This window comes from Columba livia, chromosome 1, assembly GCF_036013475.1.
Source record: "Columba livia isolate bColLiv1 breed racing homer chromosome 1, bColLiv1.pat.W.v2, whole genome shotgun sequence".
NCBI classification, from domain to species: domain Eukaryota; kingdom Metazoa; phylum Chordata; class Aves; order Columbiformes; family Columbidae; genus Columba; species Columba livia.
Genome location: NC_088602.1, coordinates 188,402,708 through 188,419,660, shown reverse-complemented (window position 1 = coordinate 188,419,660; position 16,953 = coordinate 188,402,708). Strand labels below are relative to the sequence as shown.

General features: G+C 43.1%; 1 protein-coding gene across 2 annotated transcripts in view; it reads right to left on the bottom strand.

The window, feature by feature from the left end:
- The window catches only part of LOC102087427 (ADP-ribosylation factor-like protein 8B), a 30,939-nt gene extending 15,155 nt beyond the window's left edge, over positions 1-15,784 (bottom strand). The window contains exons 1-2 of one of the 2 annotated variants that reach the window (XM_065048874.1): positions 15,310-15,784; positions 10,932-11,012 (exon numbers count right to left, since the gene is read on the bottom strand). In XM_065048874.1, coding sequence (XP_064904946.1) covers positions 10,932-11,012; positions 15,310-15,498 — 270 coding nt within the window. In that variant the 5' untranslated portion in view covers positions 15,499-15,784. The remainder of the gene's footprint in view (positions 1-10,931; positions 11,013-15,309) is intronic. The other variant, XM_065048873.1, reaches the window with a different exon arrangement.
- Between the last annotated feature and the right edge of the window lie 1,169 nt (positions 15,785-16,953).

Genomic DNA, 16,953 nt, shown 5'->3' with positions numbered 1-16,953 from the left:
CTGCATGACCACATTCAATTCTTTATACCTTCTTTTCACATTATCATGAATCAGTGCTCTAGACATCAAAATCCAAGAGATTCTGGTGAAAGTAAGCATATTGAAGTTGTAGGCAGAAATTGCATTGGAAAGACCGGGGGCAAGGAGACCAGAGGCAAGGACACTGCTAGCTCAAAATGGCCGATCAATAACTACTGTAGTGATTATTAATTTTGCTTGTCCTTGAAGAACACACAACCATGAAAGCAAAAGTAGGCATTTGCTCAATAGCAGAGAAAAGCCAGGAGGATGTGCAACAGTGTGTATGCTGGGAAAATGTAATCTAATATTGGTAGATCAGACAAGAAAAGAACACTCTTCCATGACAGATTTAACCCCACAAAACAGTTCCCTGGCACTCTCCTTATGTGTCCCCCCTGCTCTTTAGCTCTCAAGTCTGAGCAATCTGGAGGTTCCCAGCATTTACCAACGAGGCAAAGCTGCTGAGGACAGAGCTAACCAGGGGCTGCATTTATGGTTCCCAGGTGTCCCAACAAGATGTTGAAATGGAACACATTTATGTAAACTACAGATAAGGTCAAGCTGGGAGTAGATAAAATATCAGAATCCTAAAGTATCTGGACTAAGTGGAGGGATGGTCTGAAATAAAGCAGCTGAAATTTAAGACACACAAGTTCAAAACGCTACATTTGAGCAGAGGGAACCAAATGCAGTAGCACAAAATGGATAATAACAAGGTAGAGGAAGAGGACAAAAAGTTTGAGCATTTCACAATCTATGCTTTCAACTGTGTTGCAGATCTTAAATCAGCAGATAGTAGCAGAAGCATCTTAGGTACAATTTTGGACATATGCACTGCCCTGTCCTCGGTGCCACAGAAGTTCTGGTTATGAGCACCAGTCTGTAGAACTGACACAAATTTGAAAAAGTCCAGGTGAGAAAAGAAGGAAGGAGAAGAGATTTTGAAAATATGAACTATCAAGACGGGAGAGGGGAGCAAAACCACAACATTTCCCAGCAAATGGCTGCCAAATACAAAGGAGAAGAAAAAAGCAGCTCATTTTGTGATGATGGTAACTCATGTTAGATATTAGGAAAAATGCTTTCTAACAGCTAGAGTGAAAGAACATTGTACAAAACAAGGGATACTGTAGAACCTTCTTCATGGAAGAACACATTTTAAGAAACAATTACCTAAGATATTTGGGTAAATACCTGATTCACCTCAGAGCACAAGTTTGGTTTAAATGATTCCTTGAGATCAGCTCTTGGTTCTCATTTTCAGGAGTCCTAACAGTTACTCGGAATGATCACTGAGACATTCACACTGCCTGTCCTGACTCTGGACACTGGCTTCTGGTCCCACGTGTTTGTCCAGACCACTGTAGACGTTCCTATCTAATGCATGATCCCGCTTCACAATCTGCAGTGCACAACTCCCAGCATACGTACAGTTTCCAACGCTTCTCTTCCCAAACTGTCAGATGGGAAACTGCTTTTATACTTTTCCTTCTTAGTTTATAATTGACTCATTATAAGTATGCTCCATACATATTCTCAGAGACACTCTCCAACCTTCATTTAATTATTTTTCACAGAACCACTGAGGCTAGCAGGGGCCTTTGGAAACTGTACAGTCCAACTCGTCCTGGTCAAAGCAGGGTCACCTAGAGCAGACTGCTTCAAGGATGGGCACCACTGAGAAAAGTTTGGCTACATCTTCTGGCTACATTGATGAGATCTCCCTGAGCCTTCTCTTCTCTAGCTGAACAGTCTCAGATATCTCAGCATCTCCTCATATGATAAATGCTCCAGTCCCTTTATCATTTTTATGGCCCCTCTCTGAACTCTCTCCAGTAGCTCCACAACCCTCTTGTACTGGTGAGCCCAGAACTGGACACAGTACTCCAGATATGGGCTTATTAGGGCTGAGTAAAAGGGAGAAATCACCTCCTTGACCTGCTGTCAAAGCTGTTCCCAATGCAGTCCACAATGCTGCTGGTCTCTGCTGCAAAGATACACTGCCTGTCAATTGCAGAATACTTTGGGCTGGAAGAGGCCTTTAAACATCATCAGTGGTCAACTTGGTGTCCACCAGGACTCCCAGGTCCCCTTCTGCAAAGCTGCTTTCCAGCCAGTCAGCCTGTAGTGATGTCTGGGGTGGAAGCTTCTCAAGTGCAGGACTTTGTCCTTCCCTTTCTTTAACTCCATAAGGGTCCTGTCGATCCATTCTCCAGCCCATCAAGGTCCCTCTGGATGGCAGTGCGACCCTCTGCTGTGTCAGCCACTCCTCTCAGTTTCATATTTTTGGCAAACTTGTTGAGGGCACACTCTGTCCTTTCTTTATAGAAATCATCACTTTGACTTGAAATCAGCCCAGATACAGTGCAGCCATTTCAGAGTGATCCAAGCCATATGGAATAGACAGTACTTGCTGAAACACTGATGGAGGTACACACAGAGCCTTGCATCACTGTACGACACATGAGACAGTGACAAGACAGGTAAGATGTTTCTTAATTGTTGCTGAACAGCAGGATGAAGCATTACAAAGCAAGAGGACTCTATTTCTATGAGGATGTTTGGAGACTTGGAAACACTACTATTCAGAGGAGGGAGGAGTGCTGCAACAAAGGGAGCTGGAAGAAGAACGCACACAGCTGGGATACTCCTCCTCCTCCTCCCTTTCTGCCACTTCAGAGCAAACAGCAAGTAGCAAGGAGCTCGGTTCCCCACTCCAGCAGACCCGCCTGCGCTGTCCCAGACTGCCGCTCCGTGGCCGGACACTGGCCTCTAGCGATGACAGCCAGGGTGGCCACAGCCCTGTCCCCACAGATCCTGTCCCCCAGCAGCTACTCACGGCTCCCTCCCAACCGCCACATTCAGGGTCAGGCAGAAACTGCCTGGTGGTGCTATTTTAAGAAAACAAAGTGCAAGAGCATGGCAAATGAGGCTGCTGCATTGCCTGTGTGTATGCATGTCTCGTATTGCTCTACATCTTCTTTATACCCAAGAATATTCTAAGATCATCGTTGTAAGAATCAAAGGTTAATTAGCTGGAGCTTCACAAGCATTTAAAATGTTTGTGACACATGTCTTCTGAGGCTCTTGAAATTTGGTTTGTTTAAAGAATTTTCTTAGCTACTGTCTAGCTTGTTAAACAGTAAACCTCAGCAAAGCAAAAAGATTACTAATACTAAGGTAATCCAAAAATAGAGACATTCCATCAAAACCAAATGACTGAGAAAATAACAAAACTTGCTGGGAACTAAAACCCCAAAATTAATTCAAGTGATATGTTTTTATATCAGAAAAAAGTGCTACCCATCAGTTTTATTATGAATTTCATCAAAAAAGTTTTAACAGATCCCTCAATTGCAATACATTAAATATTTTGATGCTGGAAATCATCCTATAATTTAATACCTCACCCACAACCTCAAAATCCATAAAGCTTCCTGCTCAGATTTCAAATATTGCCTGGTAAAATCTCTTCTCTTTGTCTCCTCTTCTTTTAGAAATCATAGGTGTCAGGTTTTATTAAATACATTGACAAGACAAAATCTGACAACTCATGATTAAAGCTGACATCTTTCCATTTCTGATCATGCTCAACCTCAATTAAAGACTATAGGAAACTGGCATCTTCCTATGAAATGTTGTGGCTTGTATAAATCAGCATTTTTCTTTCAGTATGGTTCAGATAAATACTCACACACAAGAGGCACGCCAGTGACCATATTTCTATACTCTAGGATTAGAGACTAAATACGAGAATATATCTGCTGGCTTCTGGAAACGACTGCCATAATTGAAGAAAGAACATCATGGGCTCCTTAGCTCTTGTTGCCTTCTGGAAATTGTATGGAATCTAGAGATAGAGCCATAGTCAAGAAATCAGGTAGTGACACTGCACTGGGGCAGTACATCTTTCACAGTGGCCTACCCCAACATATGGCAAAAACTACATAAAGGATTAGTTTCACCTACTACTTGGTGCTGCAACTCTCTTCCAGGGTGATCAGTCTTACCCTTCTGGAATGCCATTTTTTCATTTGATGACTTCTTGACCCAGATGGTTTCTCAGACTCACAGTAAGTTTAACTGATTCTGTCTTGCAGTGTCCCCTGAGACCTCTGAAAAAGGTCAGATGCAAGACCTATCTGCTTACCATGTTTGAGTAAAATAGCAGGTTTAGTAAAATAGCACTTTACCCAGGAATTTCAATAATAGTTGCAGTTTGATATTATAATGTTCCTATGAGAAAAGTAACCCGTTTTGTTCAGATAAACAGGTTAAAGAAAATTTCACTCTGAATCCTTCTTAACTAGGCTGCAAATAGACCATAAAAGCATTCCAGCAAGTGGCATGCCCCTCACCATCCCTCAGTCATCAACTTACCAACAAATGATGTCATTCTTCTCACAGTAAAATTATTTTGGAAACTTTATGTAGCAACTAGGCTGTAATATTTTAACAGCTTACCTAGATAGGGGAATAGTGATGTACAAGCACTTCATCTTGACAGGCTTTTAAGGAAATAAGCTTCTATACCTAAAAGCCATGTTCGCCTACACCTCTTACTTTCACTGTATGCTGTTGTAGCAGAGACCATGAAGACTGGTTAAGATAAATAATTTCCTGTGCAGACTGGCTTCCAAACCAAGTCTCATTTTTGAAACTAATAAGTGTATTAATAATGCTAGCATTATCCCCTTCTTCTTAACAACTCTATTATAACAACGATATCTAACATGACTTTTGCGATCAAAGTGTGAAACAAGGCACAATTCCACAGAAACTCAAACAACTCCTCCTTGCATGAACTTGATCTTGCAATATCATCTGTGCAGACTATTCCAGTACAAACTTATTAGTTTGTTTGTATTCATCTACTTTTAACTATCCTGGCTCAAAAAATACTTTCTTTTGAAGACTCCACTTGTGTATGATTTTTGTTTCTCTAGTTGAATGAACCATCAACAGCTTTCTCATCTTTTTCCACGTCTGACAATTCTGTAGCAGCATCGGTATAGGACTCTAACTATCCTTATGCTTTCTCTACATAAACTTTAAATCACGGCCTTATTGTTTTTATGAAAAAGACAGAAAACTAAGGAATTGAAATGAAATTCCTATTCCCATGGATTATTTATGAACTATGGTATAAGGCAGTAACTTTTTTATTGACTGTGGCATCTGTGGACTCCTTCAATCAGTGGTATATCAAGGCAGATGTGATGAAAACTGTATGAAACTGACATTTAGGAATGAACAGAAAGGGAAGTGGCTGGATGGTCACACTCAAAGAACTGCAGTCTATGGCTCGATGTCCAAGTGGAGACCAGTGACAAGTGGCAGACCCTTAGGGGCTGGTATTGGGACCAGCACTGTTTAATATCTTTATGAGTGACATGGACAGAGGGACCGAGTGCACCTTCAGCAAGTTTTCCAACTACACCAAGCTGTGTGGTGCAGCTGACATGCTGGAGGGAAGTGATGCCATCCAGATGGGACCTTGACAGGCTTGAGAGGTGGGACCATGCAAACCTCATGAAGTTCAACAAATGCAAGTGCAAGGTCCTGCACCTGGAGCAGGGCAATCCGAAACACAAATACACGCTGGGCGAAGAATGGCTGAGAACAGCCCTGAAGAGAAGGACTTGGGGGTGTTGATTGATGAGAAGCTCAACACAAGCTGGCAATATGCGCTTGCAGCCCAGAAAGCCAACTGTATCCTGGGCTGCATCAAAATAAGTGTGACCAGCTGTTTGAGGGAGGTGATCATCCCCCTCTGCTCCACTCTCACAAGACCTCACCTGCAGTACTGCATTCTGCTCTGGGGCCCTCAACATAAAAAGGACATGGACCTGTTGGAGTGAGTCCAGAGGAGAGTTGGAGCACCTCTGCTATGAAGAGATGCTGAGAGAGTTGGGGTTGTTCAGCCTGGAGATAAGAAGGCTCCAGGGAGACCTTACAGCAGCCTTCCAGTACCTAAAGGAGACCTACAAGAAAGCTGGAGAGGCACTTTTTACCAGGTTATGTGGCAATAGGAAAAGAGGTAATGGCTTTAAAATGAAAGAGGGTAGATTTAAATTAGATATAAGGAAGAAATTCTTCACCATGAGGGTGATAAGGCACCAGAAGAGGCTGCCCAGAGATGCTGCGAATGCCCCATCTCTGGAAGTGTTCAAGGCCAAGTTAGATGGGGTTTTAGTAACCTTGTCCAGTGGAAGGTGTTTCTGACCATGATAGGGGGTTGGAACTAGATGATCTTTAAGGTCTCTTCCAACCCAAACCATTCTATGATTCTAATGAAAAGAGAATCCTTGGCTGGATGAATTGGGAAGCACTGCTAAAGCTCAAGTGAAAGGTTCTCCTTCAGTACATCTTATGAAAGAGAATGGAAGGCTCAGGCAGGAAGACAAAGAACGCCTGCATACCTGAAAAAAACAGTGCAAAAAAACACCTCTTTGAATAAGTGAAAACTTAAGGCAGTTTGACCACTTAAACTGAAACAAACAGCTTTTCCTTCTGAGTCTGCATTTGCTGCTTCATATCACAACGTTAATCATAATTTTGCTGCAGGTCCCATTCTCCTACACATCTGCAATTAATGTGTAAGAGCTCAGGAAGACATGGGATAGCCTTAGGGTGCATTTGCACTTGTAAGGCAGTACTTCTGATGTTCCTGTTGTAAATACACTATTTGATTTGCCGTCATAGCTAGTGTACATGTTGACTTGTGCATAATGAAGGAGAATCTTGGGAAAGAAAATCTATACAATTAGCACATCAGACTGTTCTTCTGATATCAGTTCCCATTGACTTATCTATAATTTTGCTTTCATAACTAATATGAATCATGAATTAATCATAAGGACTAGAAACCACCATCCAACATTTGTAAATCCTAACGATATATCATTAAACATTTATTTTTTGAAAAATTGTCACTGATCCATCTGAATCCACAATCAGTCTATGTGTGCGTACTGAACACACCATTCTGGCAGCTCTCTAGCAATACGCTGCATTAGTTGCATTTAGAAATTTGTATCTACCAGAGTGGAAGGATGAAGAAAAACTTCATTTTTCCTCACCAAAAGGAGAGACTGCTATCGTCCTGTTCAGATTCCGTGCTCTAAATGTGGTGTTTTGCATCTATCTAAGTCAACCTATTCAGGCTGCCCCCAAAATGCATCATTTTGCCTGTTTCTGTATCCTGCTTTCCCACGCTGCGGTGGCATCAACAATCACGCTGCTGTTTGGGGTGCACACTGCTTAGGTAATCTGACTGGGGAGGAACTCGCCTGGGGGCAGGTTTGGTTTGGTTGGTTTTCTTCAGAGGCTGCTTTCACCTAGATCAGCTGACTGATCTGACTTCTGCTTTGCATGTGATGACTGGTGCTGATGGAAAAGGGGTGCAATGGTGCACAGCCAGGCTTAAAGTAGAATATAAAGCTTCACATTATGATTTACTTAAGCTGACTGTAAAAGCTGACCTTTGATCTCTGCCACCCACACTAGGCTGGACTGATTCCCTCTTAGGTTTCCCGAAAGGTAAGTCCAGTTTGCCCCTAGCATGAGGAACATTATACTGAGGTTTCGAAGTGCTACCATGGGCAGGAAAGTGAGTGTGTTTAACAGGTTATTTCTGAGGTGGTTTTCTTTAAAGAAGGACTGGTTTTATTTCCCTTTACAAAAAAGTTTCTGTTTGAAAATCAGAATTTGGACCCCAAAGGAAAAAAATATTCATAAGTTCTGATTTTGGTTAAAAAGGCACTCTTTGGGGAGAAGATAAACAGGAATGTATCAAGCTACCATTAGGCCAAAGTATGTTCTTTACATAGCAGAACTCAGCTCTTTGCTCAGCAACGCGTGGATGGTTATTGAGACATATTCAACCGACAGACTCATGACTAGAACTTCTTTTTCACTGACAAAATCAGTCCTGGACTAAGTGAGGACATTGGTTGCTTCGTCTTCAAGGAACAGGAACAGTATTTTGAGGAATGAGTGGTTTAGGGTTTGGCCTTTGTGTGCATGTGCATATGCAAAGGGATGAGGCACAAAGAAACCAGGCAGTGGAAGAGAAGAACACGTTTGATGAAGAGAGGCTAAGAGGCATGAAGAGAGCAGAAGGTAAAGTCCACTGCAAGGAAAGAGAGGAAACGGCTCTCTGCCGACCAGAATACTCCGTTTTGCAACATGAATACTGCCCTACTGCAATTAAAGCAGATTTTCCTGTAAATTGAAATTTGCCCTTACCAGCCTTACCTTACATGTAGAGAATGCACTACCATTAGCAGAACTGGCCACAGAGATATCGACCAGCAGAGATGAGGGACAGCTTGGATGCTCTTGTATATAATGACAACAGAGGTGAAGAAGGGCCAAGACCAGAAGTTAAATCTCACTGTCGATGAAACACTGTGGTTTTTTTGCCAGTTTCAAACACAGTGTTCATAAGAACTAACAGAAAATGTCATGAAATAACAGCCTTCACCTACAAGAAAAAGCTGCATTACTACTACTCAGCAGAATGTTCACCTTGTACGCTACTTCTGTCTCCTGAAAGACCAGTTCAGTTAAGTTTTACTCTTTCTGATTCCTGCATCTCCAAAAGAAACTGAGCATAGAGGGCTGGCTGCAAGATCTGAGAGGCTTTTGATTCTGGTCACCTACATTTTTTCCCAGATAAAATCCAAGTGACACAGGCTTACTCATATTGCCATATAAATTCCTCTGTTTTGAGAGAGCTACCCACTGTGTAAAGTAATGCTAATCTTGACCACCTATTCCAGTAGACAAGCAACTAGTAGCGAATCCCATGAAAACAATGCTGAAAATTTTGATCTTTGGGAATAAAATGTAAAATGAGAGGCATTGCACACTCACATTTGTAGGTGTTAGTGGTTCAATCAGCTCGCATTTCATCCCAGAAGAATTCATAGAAAGAAAGAAATCAAGACAAAATTTCTTCTTCCATTGTGTGTGCAGAGGGAGGGTGTTCTCTCAAAATCTCAGAAGTTTCTGCCCTGTAACTCTTGCAGTAAGTGCTTTTCTTGCTACAATATATTTTAATTAAAAATATAATAAAGGTATAATAATTTGTATTTATTAAAACATTAAATTGGACATTTTCCCCTTCTACCACACAAAAGCTGGTTGTTCAAGGCTACAGAAAGGCATTCCTTACTGAAAAAATTCTCTATTGAAATTTTTGTATCCTGGGAGGACACACTTTTTACTTAAAAGAAGACTTAGCCATGTTGCATTGAGTATCACACTGCTCATCATGTGACAGTTTGGGTTTTTTTAAACTCACTACACACATGATCTACACTGAAAAAAAAGTTTAGGCTATCAATCATTTTTCTTTCAGGAAATGTGTCAATTAAAAATGCTTATATGGTGCTACTTTGTCTTCTTGCACACCTGCTCTGTGACAAGAGTATGGGCAGATTCTCTCCCAAAGTCGGCTCTAATAACATACTTATCATAATGATAAAGCACAAAGTCACAAAGTTGAGGTTACCATGGCAATAATGATTCTCCTTCAGTTTAGTTTTACTCCATTTTACATTTTACTCTATTTTCCTTTTAAGTCTTTTACTGTCCTCAGTGTGGACCTAGTTTCAAGATACTCATCATATTTTTGGCAATCTGCCAAAATTTCCTGAGAAATTAAAATCAGGCCAAATCATGGGTAATGTTAAGAGGTTTTATTTCAGCCAAACCTGACGTGAATTTCAAGAGGGTATGTGGGAAGGAAAGTTGAGGTGATGAGAGGAAGTAGGTAACATTAGACTTTCCATTTCAAAACGACTGGCTTACTAAGCACCCTAACATACAAACAGTTTTACAGAAACCTACTGATTATTTTGCAAGATTGTAACACAGAAGTAGATACACAAGTGAAATGTACAGTCCAAGACCCTAACTCATATGAAATTTTGAAGAAGTATAGCAAGATATTAAGACCAGAAACAGACAGGCAGTCACAGTATCTATACCCCTATGGTCATCTTAGGTTTAGGGTTATTCAGTTCAGCTTCAACATCTCCCAATCAACAGAAGTAAATTACCCCTTTTACCAGCCTTTACCTGCTCACTGTTTAGAGAGAGTGGTTAGACAGTTAGCAACTGCTTATATTCACATTATAGGTTGTTTCAGAAAATCCTCCCTAGATTTAGGAGTCATACCAAATCAGAGGCAAAAGAATATCTTTAGAACTGAGGGAAAAAGGAGAGGAAATGAAGGAAAAGGAGGGAAAAGTCAAGGCAAAGGCAAAAGCCTGCATTTTCTTCACCTAATTTTAGATAGAAGTTATGAATTTGATCTAGACTTATTAACAAGGTTCTCTTTCTAATCAAATAACACAGAGCACCTTAATGCTACCAGAGCGATTTATCTCTATTTTGAAGCCTATGGCATGAATCACAACCAAACTACAATAATCTCTACAGTTCTCTGTAAGTCTAAGAGATGGTTCCCTGACAACTGACTTACATTAGATGTCCTATTTCCACAAAACTGACATCATGTGAGCTAAACTGCACTCTCCACTGGTAAATCAGGAATGAAGTTGCTTCAGATTTCACTTACAGTTGTGAGGACGAGACAGAGAGAGAGAGAGAGAGAGAAGGGAAGAGGGAGGCTCCCTTAGTATCTGAGAATTTATGGCCTTTTTAATCCGAAAGAGTGCAGCAAAGCTTCTGCCTGGCATAGATATATGAAATCAAACAGATTAATGTAACAAAGAAATATATGACTATATGCTTTTAAAATAGTTACTTTTGAGCTAGAAAAACAGATAAATTATCCTATCATCTTAAAAGGAATTTCCTACACTCTCACATTCCAAGTTGAAATCACTTTGTCTATTATTTATCCACTTTGTATTAATTCAAACATGCACACCTACCTTTATGGTAACGTTTCCTTTTGTTATTTTTCTCATATTGAAGCCTACTGTAGGAATCATATCTTCTGTGAACTGCCCTGACTAGAACACACAAGAAAAGAAAAAATTGTATTTATTAGAAAATAGTTGATCAATAACAGAGAAGTTTCTTGTTTGCAATCTAAAGTTTTTATTTTACAACACAGTAAAATATCACATTAATTTTCTACAAAAGCACTGGCCAGCACCTCAATTAATGCATTGTCATGCCCAGGAATACTGCTCATTTCAGTCCCTTTAAATGATCTTTTATTCTCCCCAGTGACAAAGATCACCCCAGAAACCACGAGACTTCAAATAATTCCTCATCTGATCCTCAAGCAAACCAGAAAGCAGCACGGTCAAAATACAGAACCATAGAATGGTTTGGGTCGGAAGGAACCTTAAGAGGTCACCTAGTCCAACCCCCAATATGATAAAACTGACCGCACCAGGATTTTTCCCTGTAGTTTCTCACTATCATTGCCAGTGGTTTAACTCAAAATGTAATAAATGGTGAAAGAGTACTCATGTAGTACTTATAGAGTACTACACACAGACATTAGCCTTCTGAGCAGGTGACAGCAGAGGAGTCCCCCTTTGGAAGCTAAGAGAATGCCATTAAGATGGAAAAACTCAAGATACTAACTCAGCACACCATAAACTCAAAACATAAAAGCAAATTTCTGCCTCCTCCCCCAGTTCAGAGAAATACTTCTACAAGACAGGCACTTGTCCTACTGCCCATGTGAACCTTACACAAATCTATCCACTACAGCAGACAGCTTTTGAGGAGAAAGGTGAAATCAGCTCTAAGTAGATTACTCATTATTCATTCTTCCTTTTCAAAACGTATCATTAATACGGTATTGTGTCTCCTAGGAGAAGTGCATTAAGACATGCAGACAGTTAACAGTCATGCCCACACAAAGGCTCATACTCTCCGAAACGTATACAGTAGTCCTGGTTTTCCAGTCACCCAGGAAGGAGAGCAGGACTTTCTGGATTTGCCACTGCACTTCCATATCCATCTGCCCATATTCCTTTCACTACCTCATCATCCCACGTGCACTGTGGTATTTTTGGGGAAATAAAATATGGATATGTGAATAAGGAGAGAAGTAGCCATGCTCCAACATGGCCCTCCCATCTGAGAATTGGACGATCAGAGCTTCGGGGTGCACTGGAGCAGCTACGTGCCTCACAGTGCACACTCTGTCACCAGCGACCCCAAGTCTCTGCTTTCTGCAACTTTTCACTGTTTGAGGCAGCCTCCAGTCTGTGTTCACGAACTGAAACTACTTTTAATCTGGGTCTTTAAAAGCTGCATAAGCTTTGGCAATTACTTGATCTTCTTACAAGATTTTGGGGTTTAGAATTAAGACTCTTCACACAAGAAACAATACTTGTCCAACCTTACCTGTGAGAACCTTCTTGCTAAATTCTGTATTATACTTCTTCCCTGTCTTTTATTTCTGAAAGTCTCTTTTTTCCCCCCTCTTTCCTTGCTTCAGCAATTTCTCAAGAAGCGGAAGGAAAAAACAGTGAAGACAATTGCATCCAAGTTTCGTACAGACACATGTACCTAACAGTGACAGTGATTTTTAATTGGACAAAGTAAGACAAAGCCAATCAGTAACTATCTCCTGTAGCAGGTACTGGCCGAATTTGTTAAAATATATAGTACATTTATCTGAAAAGGACAGATGTATAACACAGGCGAACACAGAAACCCTGTGCATCAGAATGCCTGGAAGACCAGCCAGCCAACTCAGGAGGCTGTTGTTTAAATAAACTCATAGACAGTCAGGATTCCACTTTTGTTAGCAAATTATACAGCATGTGTAATATAACAAACTGGAACACAAAGATAAAAAATTTAAAAAATCATAAATGCTCTGGTATTAGGGACAAAATGCAAAGAATTAGTGTCCCCTTTATTCATCTTTAGTCTTTTCCTTGAAAAAATTGTCCATTCTGGTTGAGCAGAATCAGATAGTATGATGTTTAAGGTTCTTTATTTTCCCACACAATGAAGCAAAGAAAGTAGTATACTGAATCTTTTGCCCACATCAGTCCAAAAACTCCGATTACTGTGTCTTGTTTCAGGTGCTGTAAGCATCATAAAGTAAAAAATCTGTTTTATTTTCTTGCTAAGGAAGTTTTTTACATGACCAATTGCCTGTTTTTGTGAATATTCAAGATGTGCAAACAAGTTTACGGTTGTATCTCAGTCAAAAAAGATTACATACTGACACAGATGAAAGAAACATGCTAAGAAGTCTGCAATGTCCTCTTTAAATGATGCTGACTATTGAACTGACAATGAATACTGCCATTACCCCCACCATATCGACAACCATGGGCCAGATTCTACTTAATTACATCAGTGAACAATCCACAGTAAAAGGCAATGATGTTATCCAAGGTTTCCACTGGCTCAAGCTCTTCAGTGAGGATATTGTCTCAAAGGGTGTTTATTCGGTGTTAGCATGGTAGGATCTCTAAATACTATTGCAAAATGGAAAAAATGGTAATTTCCTACCATTTGTTTTTGTGATCCATTGCAGTTGCATTTTAAGGAGTCACTAGTTTGTGATGTTTATTTTCATCTCATCACGCTCTAGCCACATACACACAAACGCACAGAATTCCCAATCTATTTGCCACCCCCATATCAACTGTATTCAAAAGTACGCTATTAGCCATCGCCTTACTCCCAAATTCTTCAGCCAACCTTCGACAGTGATTATCATGGCATGTCATCTCTGGATGGGAAGATCCAAAAGTTACAAAACCTGCAATCTGTGACATTCCACAAGTCAGAAAACATGAATGCCTCATAGAATATTCTTAAGTTACAAGTTTGCTGGCAAAATTAAACCTGCAGTAACAGCAGTGCTCTGCTATTAAAGATACTAGGATAAGAGAAATGAGCACATATGATGCCATTCCACAGGTAGTGTAGTATAAATGTGCGAACAAACATTTACACACACAAAGTCTAATACCACACATTAGTGTTAGAGGTCTCTGAACTGTTGTGCTCTTCTTCACTCCGTTTATTAAATCAATCCAAGACAATATACTTTGTTGTGCCTTCTCCCTCTTCCTCAGCAAAGCCCACCTTGGGAGATGAACACTTCCAATAAGCACAAGCAAAGCTTGGACCTGTGTTACCAAGACCGTCAGGGTACCTAACAAACCAACTAAAATAGCAGTTCTGTTTATTGATTGTGGATGTCCCCCAATGCATACGTTCATTGCTTTCTGTACTTTCCTCATTCTTCTTTTTCCTTTTCTCTCCACTTCTTCACTCGCACTAACCTCCTATTTTTGCCTTAATCCATAATTGTATACAAAAGCAAACAACAAATACCACATATTCATATTCATAATTGTCTTAGTCTCTTCGGCTTTAGCTGTATACCTCCCAGGCTGGTTTTGATTCTTGATCCAGTAACTTTTCAGTATAAGGACCAAAGAACATCTGGAAGTCCATATCTCATGGCAGGTGACACTGCAGTACATCTAAGAGCAGTGATCACCTTGCAGAAAAAGGTATGCATTGAGAAGTTTCATGGTCAGTATAAACCGCATTTAACATATATATTTGTCTCCATTTTCCAATGGAAAGTAAATCTCTTGGATGGACCCAAATGCGGAAGGGTGGAGGGCACAGCAAACAAAGATGAGGAACATATTTCAGCGTAGCAAAAGGAAAAATATCATGGCAGGTGTCAATGTTACAGAGGAACAGGGATGCAAGGCCATCATCAGTCACCGTGGGAAGGGAATGCCAATCAGACTTGAATCCTGGGTGCTATCAAGGAATTGTGAGAAGCATTAATATTGATACAACTGATAGGAGAACTGGACAACACACAATATATTGACTTATTCTGAGATATACTGGCCATGAAAAGACAACTCTGAATCATGGGCAAGAGTCCGTGCCCAGGAACCTGCTCTGAGAGGGGCACGCTTTGCAGTCAGACACAGGAGACATCTTCTTCTTCCACTTAAAACGATTTCACACCCACCTGAGCCTACCGTCAAATTCTCGAGGTTGCAGAAGATGCAAGAGCTGCCTCCCGCCCGCCGCCCTCCTCCCTCCGCCGGACCTCCTGACCGGAGGCGGCCCCACCGCAGGCCCAGGAGGCAAATCCCGCACTTGTTGCCGGGGGACACGACGCGGAGCGGCCGGCTCGGGGCGGGCGGGCCCCTCCAGCCCCGCCGGGCCACCGCACTCGCCCCACCGCCCGCGGCGACCCCCCCTCCCGCGGGCCACCGCCCTGAGCGCCCCCGCTCCGCCCCACCCTGCGCCTGGCCGGCGGGCGGCCGGGCCGCGGCAGCGTACCGCCAGCACGGTGAGCAGCGTGGTCTTGCCCGAGTACTGCAGCCCCACCAGGGTCAGCTCCATCTCCTCCTTCCAGAACAGCGAGCGCAGCCACTCCAGCAGCCGCGCCACCAGCGTCAGCATCCCGGTCAGCGCCCCCGACCTGCGGCAGGCGCCCAGTCCCAGCGGCACCGCCTCACTGCTGGGCATGGCAGCGCGGGGCGAGGCGGCGGCGGGGCAGGGGACGCGCCGGGGGGCGGCAGCGGCGGCGGCGGCGGCGAGGCTGCGCGGGGAGCCGAGCGCCGGGCAGGGCCCTCACGTGATGGCGCCGCCGCCCTTCTCCCGCTGCCACTTGCTGCAGACAGGGGAGGGGTCTGGGGTGGGGTGGCTTGGCTTGGCCCGGCCAGGGGCGGGGAAGCGGCGGGGTCGCCCTGCGCGGGGCCCGGGCTGGCGAGCGTGAGTCGGGGCCGGGCGCCGGCCGGGGCGGGCAGGGAGGCGCCCGTCGTGTGAGGTGACGGCGCCGCGGCTGCAGCGGGGGCGGGCGGGGCGGCTCCCACACGACATGGCGGGCGGGGCCGGGCCTGGGCCCTGGCCCGCGGCGGGGGCGGCAGGCGGAGGAGTGTGTCATCCCCCAAGGGGCCGCTGGCCCGGGCATCGCGATGGGCGCGGGGGGCACCACGATGGGCGCGGGGGCACCGCGATGGGCACGGGGGAACCGCGGGGATCGTGTGAGGTGAACAGCTGGTCCCGGCGGGAGTGTGGCTGGACGGGTAGCCCGGCGTAGATCTGCCGCCATGGGCTGGCTGCCCAGCACCCCCCACTCAACAAGGGATGCCCGGGGGCTGCGTGTGCACCACTGGCTTTTGAGATTTGTAGGACTTGGCGGGCTTGGTCTCCTTGACAGGAGGGATTTTAGAGGTCCTTCACCACTAGTGATGGCAGTTTTCACATCCCTAGTTCTGCTCTTCTCGTGAAACTTTTCTCAAACTGTTCATCATGTAGGCACAGACTTTCAGATCCAGGGCTTATATTGGCTTTATTTGGGTCTTTAGGAACCCCAGTTTTTGGAGAGTCGCCGTTAGCGCTTTTCTTGCCCCAACAAGAGACGCTTGTGATGGTGGTTTTGTATAGTGGGCAATGATGGGATAGGTGGCTTCACCAGGAATCTTCTGCCTCCACTGGTTAAGTGATAATTAATGGATTGTTTTGCTGCACAGCATTAGAGAAAGGCTTGTTCCCCCCTAAATGTGCAGACCTGACATTTAGCCTGGATCCATCTGCCAACCTCTGAAGTTGTCACACAGGATGCTCAAGAAGGTTGCAATGCTGGTGGTGTTGGTTGATGAAGGATTTTCGCACAGATGTAAACAAGGCACTTAAAAAATTTAGTATGGGTGCTTCTACTATTGAAACATAGGAAATTCATCAAAATGTTTAGAAATTTGTTTTTCATGCCATTTTTACAGACATTATTCAGCATTTTAGAGAATGCAATTTGTGACAAACCTCACTGGTTACATCAGTCAGACCACACAAACTTGTGACATTCATGTCATGAGCAATTGATTCTGGGCTAGCTGTAAAGATGAAAAAATTTTATGCTTTTTCATGCCCTGGTTGTAGATACAGTAAAAATGACTCATCTTGTATATTTTTTTTTTTTCC